General features: G+C 42.2%; 1 protein-coding gene across 1 annotated transcript in view; it reads left to right on the plus strand.

Moving 5' to 3' along the window:
- The window catches only part of SYN3 (synapsin III), a 180,193-nt gene that overhangs the window by 131,323 nt on the left and 35,018 nt on the right, over positions 1 to 13,852 (plus strand). Inside the window, exon 6 of the mRNA XM_035128441.2 lies at positions 10,998 to 11,060. Coding sequence (XP_034984332.2) covers positions 10,998 to 11,060 — 63 coding nt within the window. The remainder of the gene's footprint in view (positions 1 to 10,997; positions 11,061 to 13,852) is intronic.

Below are 13,852 nucleotides of genomic sequence, written 5' to 3' on the forward strand. Positions count from 1 at the left end.
GAATGCCATTATGGGGGTTAAGCACAAGGTGGCACTGGACTGATTGGTATCTGGGTGGAGTTCCCTGTTGTTGTTCTTTCTTGATTAAGGGAGACAGCAAAGTGCTTGCCTAGCTTCCTGGCTGGTATGTCCTCTAAACTTTTCATGACACCCTTGAATTCCATTGGTGGCTGGTGTCCATTGGGACAAACCAGTAGTGCAGAAGGCAGGGAGGCCAACAGTAGGTGAAGCCAGACCTAATTACAAACAGAGCCAACCGTAATTGGTTGTAATTGAGAAGTGAGGCAACTGGGGGTTGGCCAAGGGCAAACTGATGTTAGTGGGGCAGTGCCCCATTTACCCTAATGGACCAGCCACCACTGTTTAAATCTCCAGTTCAAGCAGGAGAAAAGGTTGCCACAGCCTCTCACACCACATTATTTCCAGGATCCTGTAGTCTCCTTGGGACGTACAATTTGAAATGGTATCAAAATATGATAAAGTCACAGCACAGTTTGGGATTTCTCCTCTGAAAATTGCAAACCATAATGCCCAGCTGTCAGAGAGGGTATATCGTACATTTTCTTTTAATCAGTTGTTTATTGTATTAAATATCTCTGATTATGGAGAGTTATTACATGATTGAAAGTAGGCAATACAAGTGAAGGCTGAAACAACATGCTGCAGTTTAGGCTTGGTTGTTAGAGCTTGTGACTCTTAACCTCAGGGTCATGGATTCAAGCTCCATGTTGGGCAAAAGATTCTTTCATTGCAGTGGGTTGGACTAGATGATCCTTGTGGTCACTTCCAACTTTACAGTTCTATGATTCTGTTCTCTCTCCTATAGGGAGCACTCAGGGTTCTGGCCATGCATTCTTCCAAGCAATACATTCCATTTTCTCCATCCCACCCCAATTTTCGGTTTTCTTTTCTAATTAGTACTCTAAATTCCATGGCCACTGTGCTCAGTCACCACAGAGCAATGTTTTGAGTTTTTGCTCCGTTGAGTTTTGGGTTCTTTGAAAATAATAATTTGTTGTACTTCTGCAAACCTTGGGATTCACCCAGTAGCATTCACCACCTGTGTTTGCTATTATAATGAGTGATTTAACACCACAGTATAATATTGATTCATCATGGAAACATGGCAGAGTGGGGACAAATTTGATCCACTTGTGGTGAAATTACATAGGAAGCTGTCTTATTCTGAAGCATACAGTTGGTCCATTTATATTTTGAGTCTCAATGAGAGGCTGGTCAGACCCTGAGGAGGAGGAGTCTGAGGCCTTAGGTAGGGAAGACCCTGGTTATTTTCTCTTAGTTTTTAGTTTGTTTTCATACATCAGTCTTATGTAGCAGCAGAAATGGAAAGTCAATTTCTCCTGAATACTATATGCTGGAGTTAAACAAAGTAAATATACCATCTTCAAGTCATCTTTTCAGAGAGATATAGCTGGCTGCTGTCTAGAGTGAAATGCTGGACTATTTTGACCTTGGTCTGATGCAGTAAAGCAGTTTTATGTAATATTTCTACTTGATCCCTAAAAGATACTGGGCAGGAGTGGCGGTGCAGGAATCTAATATAGAACAGATGATGAATTTATTGACTATTGCAAGGATGGAAATATCAATGAAATGGAAATGTTTGGAAACGCCAAGAATGTATGGTCGGATATTTAGAATTTGGCAGGTTGCTGAATTAGTCTAAGTGACAAATATAGTAAGGGCATTGGAAGGACAAAAGCTCTGATCATTTCCCAAGGAACATACTTTATTTATCCAATTTTGGAACATTCAGGAAAACAAATTGGACCAGGAAATTTATTGTTCATCTTGTAATCTTCCTGTATGAGAAAAAAATGAAAATTAAAAGAAAAAAACCCATTTATCCTGTGAGAACCAAGCCAAAGAAGAGGTCCTACGAAAAATAGTTCTGCATATTAATGCTTAGCATCTATATTATGAAGCTGTGGGAGCTCCTGTCACCAATACAGAAAAGGGGTTTGGGTGGAAAGACCCAATATGAAGATGCAGATAAGCTAAGCTGCAAGAAAGCTCAATATGTCAGACTGTAGGATTCTTTATTATTTTTATTATTCTTATTAGTTAATTTTGTATACCACCCTTCATCTGTAAATCTCAGGGCAGTTCATAACATAAAAATTCAAGATAAAAAATGCAAAATACATAAAACAAGAACAAAAGCAAACCCATTAGATTACATGACTGTACTAACACTCCAAGCCCACCCAGAGCTGAAGGGTAATTCTAAATGCAGAGTTCCAAGTTACAGGGAGGATTCTAAGCATGCTCAGCTGAGACATTCAGAATCACCCTTCAGATCTTCCCACTCAGTTTGCAAAGGTTGGAGGTCAAGGAGGTAAGGCTGGCATGCACCAGGACACTGCAGGAGTTGGGGCTCACAGCCTACTCAGAAATTCCTTTGAAGGCCTGAATTGGGCTTTAGAGGACCCACCCGTAGGAAGCTAAGCAAGAACTATGTTGTCTGTCTTCAACAAGCACAGACTTGGAGAACTCCTGACTCTACCCAAATGCAACAAAGTCCAGTGCCATCTTGCAAGTAAACGATATTATGACCCCTTCCAGAATAAGATGTACTGTACCTTGCTGTCTGTCTGTCCTTCCTTCCCTTGGTTGGCCAACTAAAACTGCTTCTTGGTAATGTGTCTTAAGTGGTAAAAGGGGCTTCAAACCCAAGTGTGCAGAGATCCTTGAATTGTCTCAGTTTCTGTTACAGATACATGAGCACCCTGATTGGGATTTCCCACATCTCCTATTCTAAATAGCCATTCAATGCATCAGAAGCAATTTTCAATATTCAGAGAGAACCAGAAAAGGATCCAATTGGGGTGTCACAAACACTCATTTATCTGATGCAACTTGAATCTGATTTATGGTATGAGACACACTTGGGGCAGTTCAAAAATCATGACTAGCTCCCAGCTCCAAACTTTACACAATCTCCGTAGGGTGAGGTTATCAGTATTGAATCTTATAAAAGCTTTGCTTGAGATGCAAAACACACAATTAATTAGGGAATATAAATTACCATAACAAGGCCCAAGTTCCACAGGAAATAATGGTATCAAGCAGTGCAACCCTATACATATCAGAGGTAAGACCCATTGAGTTCAATGTAAGTTACTCCCAGGTCATTCTGTGTACAGTATAGGATTGCAGCCTAAACCCATTAGATATTTTCCTTTGAGAGGTGGAGGTAAGGGTTGCCATACATTTGGGAAATCCCAGGTGTGTACTCTTGGGGGGTGCAACATGCCCATCTGGGTTTTTAATTTTTTTTTAAGGAAATGTGTGGGGTTTGTTTGTTTGTCTGTCTGTCTGTCTGTTTGTTTGTTTGTTTGTTTGTTTGTTTGACGCAGGATGCTCTGCACATCCACGTGCCTCTTTCCCTGGCTCAGGTTAGCAGTGGCTCGGGCTGTCCTCTTTTTTTGCCCTTCAAGATATGGCAACCCTAGTACAGGTTGTCTTCGAAAAAGCAAAGCACCGACATGGAGAAAGAAACAGATGTCTTGCTGTCTTGTATGCAGAGCAGCTAGTTCACATTTGTCTCATTTAGTCTTGTGTGATGAAGCATTGCCTCAGAGATGAAATCAGCTCCGACCCCCGCCTTTTACTTTCCAGTAAAAGGAGGGGATTTGCCCTCCCCCTCCATAGACAGGAATGACTGATGGAGTGGGTTTAAACAGACCACAGCCTCCTCTGTACAACCCCAGACATGCCCTAGGAAAGAAGGAGACCTGTGTGTTATTCCCAAAAGAATTTCTCAAGTTCCTGCTGCTCGCAATTCCCGGCCTCTGTCCTCTTTAGAGTGCAAACATAATTATTTAAGAAAGAAAATAATGACTCTAGTTACGGTAGTTGTCGCAGTAAGGGGCATGGGTGGGGTGGGGGGATAGTATTTGGTGAGTGCCTTGACAAGCCTTTATTTTACTTTTTTTGTATACTGTAATGGCAACTGCAGTAAGGGATGACTTGCCTCGCCTGTGGGCTGGGTGAGTTCCAGCTGTTCATCCCCACTTCCTTGCCTCAGAGGACATCAGTGGGAGCTATTAATGCCTGCTAGTTGTTATCTGCCAGCAAGGGAATACCTGCCTGCATCAACAGGCTCTGTAGTCTAGTGGGGTTGCCAGCGTGGTGACCATGGATGTGAACCCAGATCTCCCCAGGCAGAGTCCAGGATGCTAACCACAAGACTACCCTTTCGGCAGCTCACTATTATATGACTATTATATGGTGATCCTAATAAATTGTGTATTCGGTTCTGTACTGTTATTCTTTGCTGTTTGAGGATATATCTAGCTGTTCTACATTTTTTATTCTCCTTAGGGGCATGCCTACACTTCAAATTCACAAGTACACTATTGCTTCACCTGCTTAAATAAAGCTATTCCTTTATTGGGTCAACTAAAATGTCACAGAACAGTGTGCAATCTTTTGAGTTCTCCATAACTCTTCATCATGCTTGACAGCTAACAAGGCTGGCAGGGGTGCAACCACAAATGAACAACCATATCCTAGGCCAACCCCAACATCTCTCGCCACCAAAGGAACACAAGCGAACAGCAGAGAACCCATACAAGCGATGCTGACAAAAAACCCCACACATATTAAGCAAAATAGAAACATCGTCACCTGACGATGTCTCAACAAATAGAACTGATTTGTAAAAATGTTATGAGAGACATTGCACATATCTTTGCAAACCAAAACCTTTAATAAATTAATAAATAATACAAGGTTTGCAGGGGGGGGGAGAGAGAGATTAGCTGGCTGTAAAGACATGAGTCTTCACCGCCAGCCTTTCTTCTGTTTTTCCCTATCCCCTTTGTTTGCTTATCATCTAGCCCAGGCATCCCCAAACTTCAGCCCTCCAGATGTTTTGGACTACAATTCCCATCTTCCCCAACCACTGGTCCTGTTAGCTAGGGACCACGGGAGTTGTAGGCCAAAACATCTGGAGGGCCGCAGTTTGGAGGTGCCTGATCTAGCCTGATGAGAAGCTCTGCAGAACTCAAAAGCTCTCACACTACTTTGCCACATTTTGATTAGCCTACCGTAAGAATGATATTGCCCTAATATGGTTTTTTTTTCTCCTTATGGGCTGGCACAGCTGCCCTTAGGTTTACATTCCCTGCTTGTTTTCTAGTAGTCAACATGCTTTCATCATGGTCTATTCTACACACAAATTCTACTCATGAAGAAATGATAGGTTTTTCTCTGCCCTCAGTACTGCCTTTAAAAAAGATTCCTGTGTTTAGACAGGTGGCAGCTGGGGATTTATTGGCCCAAGTTCACCATTGCCTGAGCAGCTCTTTGAATATATGATTTCTTTGCTGTTCTTCTACCCGTCTGGATTTGTTTTTACAATTCTCAGGGCTGAAATGCTGACAAAATGAAAAGAAAAAAACTTTTAAAAAGAAGGGGGGGAAGCTTTTATAGTGAACCTGAACTGTGTCTCGCTCTCATTTGACCATTGGGGAAAGGCGCTTGAGTCATATATAAAAGCTGGTTAAAATGACGAGAACTTGGAAAGTCGGAGGGAAAAGTTTAAAAGCTCTGTGTCTAGCCTGGACTCCACCAACCACTACAATGGCATGGTCTAACCACAGCACGTATTGTGAGCAGGGGCCTGTGGTCTGTGGTCTGTTTCTTCCAGAATGCAAGTGACTCCACATTGTTTTTCAACAGCAGTTATGGCAACACTCAGCAAAGTGCTAGGTGGGTGTTTTAAGGGATCAACCACACTCGTGGTTTACCGTGTTGACTAAATGGCCCACCATCTAGTAGGAACATTAGTAACATTTGATTTCTAAGGAGATATACCACTCAGCAACAAAGGACACCCTCATGTCCTGTCAATGGTTAGAAAGAGAAGCTAGTATGTCAGGTAAAGGTAAAGGGACCCCTGACCATTAGTTCCAGTCGTGACCGACTCTGGGGTTGCGCGCTCATCTCGCATTATTGGCCGAGGGAGCCGGCGTACAGCTTCCAGGTCATGTGGCCAGCATGACAAAGCCGCTTCTGGCAAACCAGAGCAGCACATGGAAACACCGTTTACCTTCCCGCTGTAGCGGTTCCTATTTATCTACTTGCATTTTGACGTGCTTTCGAACTGCTAGGTTGGCAGGAGCTGGGACCGAGCAACGGGAGCTCACCCCGTCACAGGGATTCGAACCGCCGACCTTCTGATCAGCAAGCCCTAGGCTCAGTGGTTTAACCACAGCGCCACCTGGGTCCCTAGTATGTCAGGTAGCAAGTTGTCAACCATCCAGGAAACTCTATATGTGTTGTGGAGAAAGGGGCAACCCGCTGCCATGAAGCAGAGTGAGGCTTGGGGTGGGCATGTAACCTACTTTAGAGAGGACAGTATTTGAAGGTGTCTTCTATTTAAAGGGCTGTTCCGTTCAAGTCTGGTTTAAAGATAAAGAACCAGAAGAAGAAAGGAGAGCAGCAGGGACATTGGAGTTGTTCATCAATGACAGTGACTGATCTCCCCGTGAGCTTCATTGGCTGAGTAGGAATTCAAAGCCTGGTCTTCCAGGTCCTAGTCGAACACTTTTAACTGTTGGACCACACTGGCTCCCCAGTTGTAGTGCTAATACACCCTATGGATGTGGGCATTGGGACTCTGCTTCTGGCAGTAAATGTCTTGAGCTGGCACTATATACATACACTGGTCATAGAAAGAAACATTGTACATTCAAGTGACAAGTCATTTTGTCAAACTGAAGTTTGGGGACATGGCTGCATTGCTTTAGTTGTACAGACAGCGGCTCATTCATCTCTGATGTGACAGCCTCACTCCTTAATCCACAAGCCCACTGCTCTCTGTCTGCGTGATCAACGCAGGCAATTTGAAAAATTAAAATGATTTCATCCTGTTTGTTTTCCTGTTTCTCTTAAGAAAGCAAATCTTAACAAAACAAATACTCTGGAGTTCACTGGTTTATTTTGTCCATGATTTCAGTACAAACATGTTTGTTCTGGTTAAACTCTTGCAATGCCCTCTCTTAATTATATTCAACACCCTCCCATGAGAATTGTGACTGAGGTTATATAAATATACCACACTTGGTTCCAGCAATTCTAGCTTTACTCTTGTGGCTGTCATATCCCCTTGCTGCGTTTATACAGCCAAACAATCACTGAGACTGAAATTCTATGCACATTTGTTTCATACATAATGACGAAGTAGAATGACTTCTTGTGGAGGCAGTTATGGGAAGACTGGAGCCAAATAGCCTCTGGTCCCAGCCAAACCAGTGAAGAAGGTCTTGCTGCCTCATCTCACTCTGTCTGAAGCTGACAGGCTGAATGGGTATATCAGATGTTGCCTGAGCATTCTGAGAACATAAGAGTATAAGCAGAGCCCTGCTGGATCAGACCATGACCAATAGTCGGGGGGGGCACTGTAATACAGCGTCACAGATTTCCCACCACAGATATAGCTGTGGGTTGCCCCCATCCGCACTGCCTTATGAACCAACTTCCACTGGCCAGATGGTCTGATTGGGTATATGGCTGTGTTTAGTGTTCCTAATGCTGAGTGTAAAGGATGTTCGAAACAAAATTTTAAAAATCCTTCCAGTAGCACCTTAAAGGTAAAGGGACCCCTGACCATTAGGTCCAGTCGTGGCCGACTCTGGGGTTGCGGCGCTCATCTCGCGTTATTGGCCGAGGGGGCCGGCGTACAGCTTCTAGGTCATGTGGCCAGCATGACAAAGCCACTTCTGGCGAACCAGAGCAGCACACAGAAACGCCGTTTGCCTTCCTGCTGTAGCGGTACCTATTTATCTACTTGCACTTTGACGTGCTTTCGAACTGCTAGGTTGGCAGGAGCTGGGACCGAGCAACGGGAGCTCACTCCGTCGCGGGGATTCGAACTGCTGACCTTCCAATTGGCAAGCCCTAGGCTTGGTGGTTTAACCCACAGCGCCACCCACATCTAAGTAGCACCTTAGAAACCAACTAAGTTTGTCATAGGTATGAGCTTTCATGTGCATGCACACTTCTTCAGATACACTGAAACAGAAGTCACCAGACCCTTATATATAGTGAGAGGGTGGGGAGGGGTATTATTCAGAAGGGTGGTGGGAATGGGTGATTGACTGATAGGTGTGAAAACCCGTAGATGACTGTTAACGACTGTAATTGGTCTTACAGGAAAAAGCAAGGGGTGAGATGGCTAAAGTTAGCTTTATCATGTATAATGAGATAAGAATCCAATGTCTTTATTCAGACCAGGTCCATGGTTTTAAGTTTGGTGATAAGTTGCAGTTCAGCAACTTCTCTTTCCAGACTATTTCTGAAATTCTTTTGTAATAAGACCGCTACTTTGAGATCTTGTATAGAATGTCCTGGGAGATTGAATTTTTCTCCTACTGGTTTCTCTGTCTTGTGATTCCTGATGTCAGATTTATGTCCATTTATCCTTTGGCGTAGGGTTTGGCCTGTTTGTCCAATATAGAGAGCTGAAGGGCACTGTTGGCATTTGATGGCATACACAATGTTAGAAGATGAGCAATTAAATAGTCCTGAGATTGTATGTTTGATGTTGTTAGACTTCAACTCCCATCAGTCCCAGCCAGTGTAGCCAACAATCGGGAAAGATGGGAGTTGTAGTCCAACAACATCTGAAGGGCTACAGGTTTTCCACCCCAGATACAGGGCAATAATAGGCAGCTGTTTCTCATTTCATTGGTTTTCCACCCCTGAGCTAGCCAGAATTGCCTGTTCTGTGAGCAGCACCCCAAGGTATGAGGAAGAGGTTAAGGAATTCCATTTATGTGAATTATGATATGAACTGACCTAATCTGCACTGCCTAGTCTAATGGAACCTAATTGGAACCCAATTCTCATTTCAAATTCTATACCTCTCCAAATTTTGTAATAGCATCTTCAGCTCAAAGAAGTTACCAAAATGCATCAAAATGCATATGTATTCCTATGCCCTTTTAAAATGCATTGGGGGGGGGGGGTGTTATTGAATTGTTGTTCTTATTTTGGTTATGTTTTGTGGTTTTATAGTTTGATTTTATTTTGTGAACCGCCCTGAGACCTCTTAAGCACGTGCTTATTTTGCTTAATCCAGCCTTGCATGTAGCCACACTTTCCTAGGCTTCAGACTATCAGGGCTGAAATTGTGCCACCAGAGTCCACAAACTGTACTTACTATGTATGCTTTTATCCAGGAGGTATTCCTGGTCTCAAGGGAAATATGACATGTTAGTTGTATAAGCATCCTACTACTACCCAACATCTCTTGATGCAAAGGAAACATGCCAACACATGCACACATGTCCCCCCCCAAAACAATGTACTAAAATGTGCTTATATATAAAACTGCCACAGATGGAGATAACAACCCTCATCTATATTTAGGTCATGCCAGGTTCTTTTCCTTAGCGATAATTGATAATTGGAACAACAGCAATTTCTCCACCTGGAAAGTTCTGGTTTATCAGCTATAAATGGTAATGCATCATCACATGTTAACTGTTTAATGAGTCCATTGCACTAAGCTTTGGTATTTATCTTCGTGGCTCACTTCAAAGAAAGCTGAAGCTCAGTTGGGTAGAAAAGGGAATTTTTTCAGGTTCAGTCTTTCTCACACCTGCAAGACAAGCTGCATCTGCCAAAATTCCTTCTTAAGAGCCATTCAAAAACATTTCCAGTGTAGTCCAGTCTCATGTTGCCATGATGATTTTATTTTATTTTATTTGTGCCCTGCCCATCTGAATCACCTGGGTTCACATATGATAGTGCTGTTATTTTCCTTCCTGGGTGAGCAGCAATATTTAGGGGCAGAGGCATGTCTACCTGTGCAACTGTCTAGCAAAATGTTTTTGCATATTAATGTATTGGAATATGAGAGAGATTGGATAACTACATTTAGCATACATTGTTTGGGTAACAGCTTTATTGGGGCAGCTGATACATCCCAAAATAGTGTACAAGCAAGTTCTCTAGGACTCTTTACCAGGCTAAACAAACCAAAGCTGATTAGAGGAGGGGGAAGGTTGGCCGGTGGTGAAGTCAGAGTCTGCATTTGGGCTCACAGTCTTGAGATGGAGTTTAAGGAGGCTCTGTGAGGTGTTGTGCCTTGGTGGGAGTAACTTCTGAGTAAGCATGCATGTTGAGTATTGCATGTGGCAAGTGGTAGGGTTTTTGTGGAATAGTGATAAATATGTAGAAGGATCATTTATGAGTCACTGAATCAGTCATTCTTGCTCTTGTAATTATTTTTAGCATTAGTCTTTATGCAAGCATGGATGAATTAAGTTAACGTTACATCATCCTTATTAGAGAAAGAGAAAACGCACTATGGCTTTGTGAACTGTTCATTTGACCTACATGTAGACTAGTGCATCCTTTGCCATCCTGTTGGTGCCTTCCAGGCCTTGTGGACCACAACTCCCATCAGCCCGAACCCCAGCCCCAGCTATTCTTCCTCCCTACTATTCAGCTATTACCAGGAAAAATGGGAATGACTTGTTTCCAGTTCATTAGGTTTAGAGGATGGTTTCTAGTATGTAAAAATCCTCAGATGAAGGGCAATATATAAATTTAACTGATGCTGATGACATATAGCTCTCATTTTAAAATGTGCTCTAACAGTTTGTGGGGGGGAAGGGAAGGAAAATTTCATGTACTGTATGGGGTAAAATTGCAGAGGCTTAAAGAAGAAGAATATAATGAAAGTGTGAGCCAAGAAAAATATGTGGCAAAAGGCTTTATTTCCAAATTGTTTTCAGAAGCTGCTTCTACTGAAAAGTCCAATAAAAATCTTGTTTCCAATGAGCTCTCTTTAACTATCCATAGAAATCTGTGGTCACACACACACACACAGCCACTAGTCATATTGTGGTGGGATGGGGTGACAACATCTGCGTGTGAAACACAATTGAGAGCCCTAAGAATGAAAAAGGCGTTTGTCATGTACCAACCCTGGACTGATTTCTTCCTTTGCCTTTCAGCTCACAACTCCAGCTTTCCCTGTTGTCGTCAAGCTGGGACATGCTCATGCTGGAATGGGGAAGGTAAGGAAAAGACAATATCCTCACTTTGAAAATGACATATATGTTCTGTACCCTTTGGTCGGCAAAACAACATACAATCCTTTCACTGGAACAAAGTGAATTTCCCACATCTTCCCAGCGCCACCATGACAAAGTCTCAAAAAGAGAAGTGGGGAAGGGGGAGAGAAATTATAGTAGTGTTCAAATATCTGAAGGGCTGCCACACAGAAGATGGAGCAGGCCTGTTATCTTTTGCTCCAGAAGATATGACTAGAACCAATGGATGGACATTTTGGGGAAGTAGATTTTGTCTAAATTCAGGTATTTAAGCAGAGGCTGGACAACCATTTTTGTTGTGGATTTTGCACTGAGCAGGAGGTTGCAGGGCTAAATGATGGTGGTGCAATTGGGCAAGTCCATATGTTGGACATAAACCTGAGGCCAGACTACACAAAAATGGGAGAGAAAGGCTATAGAGTGCTAGGGCAGAAGTCAGTTGGGGGAGAGAATGCACAGGGTGGGGAATCAGATTTCACCTCAGGGCCAATTTACAAAACCTGGAAAGTGAGCCGAAGTGTGATTGCATTACTGCCAAAAAAAAGGTTCTGTATTTTCAATATGAACAGGTGTTTTGCTGCAGTGCCCCAGGTCAAGCTCATGGAAATTCACCAGTAGCACGGTAGAATGTCTACCACTGAAAATACAGGACCTGGATATTAGTGAGAATTGTTATAAAATGTTAATACAATAGTATATCATGTCCCAGGATCTTTATAGGATGTATAAAATGAATAATTGAAAATAATGGTATTGCAACAAAATAATTTGGAAATTTTCACCATGTGATATCATACAGTTATGATATTGGGGGGGGGAGGACATTAAAAACATTGACTGTTCCATTTAAGATCGGGGCTTACCATTTGACAGCGAAACATAAATAGGATTGTGTATATGGAAGGCTTATGCTGAACTGGAGTGTACTGAGTGCAGAGTGGGTGCCTGCTTGAGAGTTTCTTTGGCAACTATTAGGCTTTTGTCATGCTTTTCACTGAATGAAAATTGGGTAGTCATCTTTCAAAGTGTTGTTACCTTGTACCCCAAGGGGCTTATGGGCCCTCTCTGTGTGGATATTCTTGCCTACAAAAAGTGGTAATCATCAGTAATTGACCCAACTGTTTGATCCTACTGAATGACAGCCTCCTGTTATTTGCTCTCCTCCCCCCCCCCCAAGGAAATATAGGCATTCATTTACTGGGATTTCACAGAGAAGGAAAGAAGTTTCCTGCCTTTTTGTTTGGGAGCCTGCCAAGGGAGAAATCCTAAAAAAACGTTTTCTTCCAAACCTGTTTGTTTTTCCCAGACTCTCTGGGATCCTTCTGCATTCAATGGATTAGCAGCTTCTTTTACTGGAAGAGGAAGCAGCGTCCCCCTCTGCCAATGGAACACTATCTGCATTTTGAGCAAAGCTAATATAAGCACCTTGGCTTCTGATCATGTATACTGTTGTCCCTAGCACTAGGACAAGTAATGTTTGTCTGGATATTATCTGCCAGTTACCCAGGAATTTAGTATCTGATATGGTTCCCCCTCCCACACTTAAATTAATTTTTATCTCCATAGCAATATCCATTCAATACCACCATCATTGCCACCTTCTTCTCTCTCTCCTTTCCCTCAAATACCATAGTGTGGACTGAAATAAACCAATTCTTTCTTCATATGCAAAATTCAGGATTACAAGAGCATATAAAGTCGTAACAGGAACTGTCTTTTTCTCCATTCATTTCTGGATGCCTGCCTTGCGTTGAGAAGCTCCTTGCAGCTCTCAGAGAGAGCTGAGCCCAATCCAGTATTATTATAATCATTTTTGATGGCCTGTTGTGATCTACATCTCCTTTCCTCGTTTTGAAAATTTCAATGAATATATATTTTTAAAAGAAACCACTTGCTAAATAAAAGAAAATAGTGCTGAAATGAAATTAGGAATGGAAAAAAAATTATCAATCACATTTTCCTATCTCAGAAATGCTCCTAGAAATTCAAATGTGTGCAAATTCTAAACTTAAATTAGTTTCAACATCCTCAGTTATAGATGCCCCAAGATTTTCTTAAGGGGGAAAGTTGTTGATAAGGTATTATCTTTGACAAGTTATTATCAGACACACTCTGTAAAATTAACTCACAAACTTCCAAATTTCTGAAATCCTTAAAACATTTAAATGCTGAAATGTTGTATACAAAATTTCATTTTACTCTGTACAAGGAAGTGTGTGTGTGTGTGTGTGTGTGTGTGTGTGAGAGAGAGAGAGAGAGAGAGAGAGAGAGAGAGAGAGAGAGAGAGAGAGATGTTGTACAATTTTGTTTATCTAATGCCAACTTTGAGCAGAGCCAGCAGATAGGAATTTGAATCTGTTTGGCCGCTGCCAACCACATTACTGCAAAGCAGAAATCAGGTGAGTTCATTATACTCTGATCTGAAAGCCAAGCTTTCCAGCTGTGCTAACCTTTGGGTAGGAAGGAATTTGGGGATCAAATCACACCCTATATTTCCTTTCATGTTGCTCTGTTGCTTTCTGTGATGTGTGGACCTTAACTGTGTCCTGTTTATGTTAAAAGGAAGCTAGTCTTGCAAACAAGATGAAATTCTATTTGTAGGCTACCTTGTGGTTGTATGACATTTCTTGGAGGGCAGCTGTATCCTTGACACATCTTTATCCCAGACTCCTTTCATCCCTATTTGTTTCTTTGTTTACATCACATAACCAAGATCCTTTAACTATAGAAGAATTGTTGTTGTTGTTTAGTCGTTT

This window comes from Zootoca vivipara, chromosome 10 (assembly GCF_963506605.1).
Source record: "Zootoca vivipara chromosome 10, rZooViv1.1, whole genome shotgun sequence".
NCBI classification, from domain to species: Eukaryota; Metazoa; Chordata; class Lepidosauria; order Squamata; family Lacertidae; genus Zootoca; species Zootoca vivipara.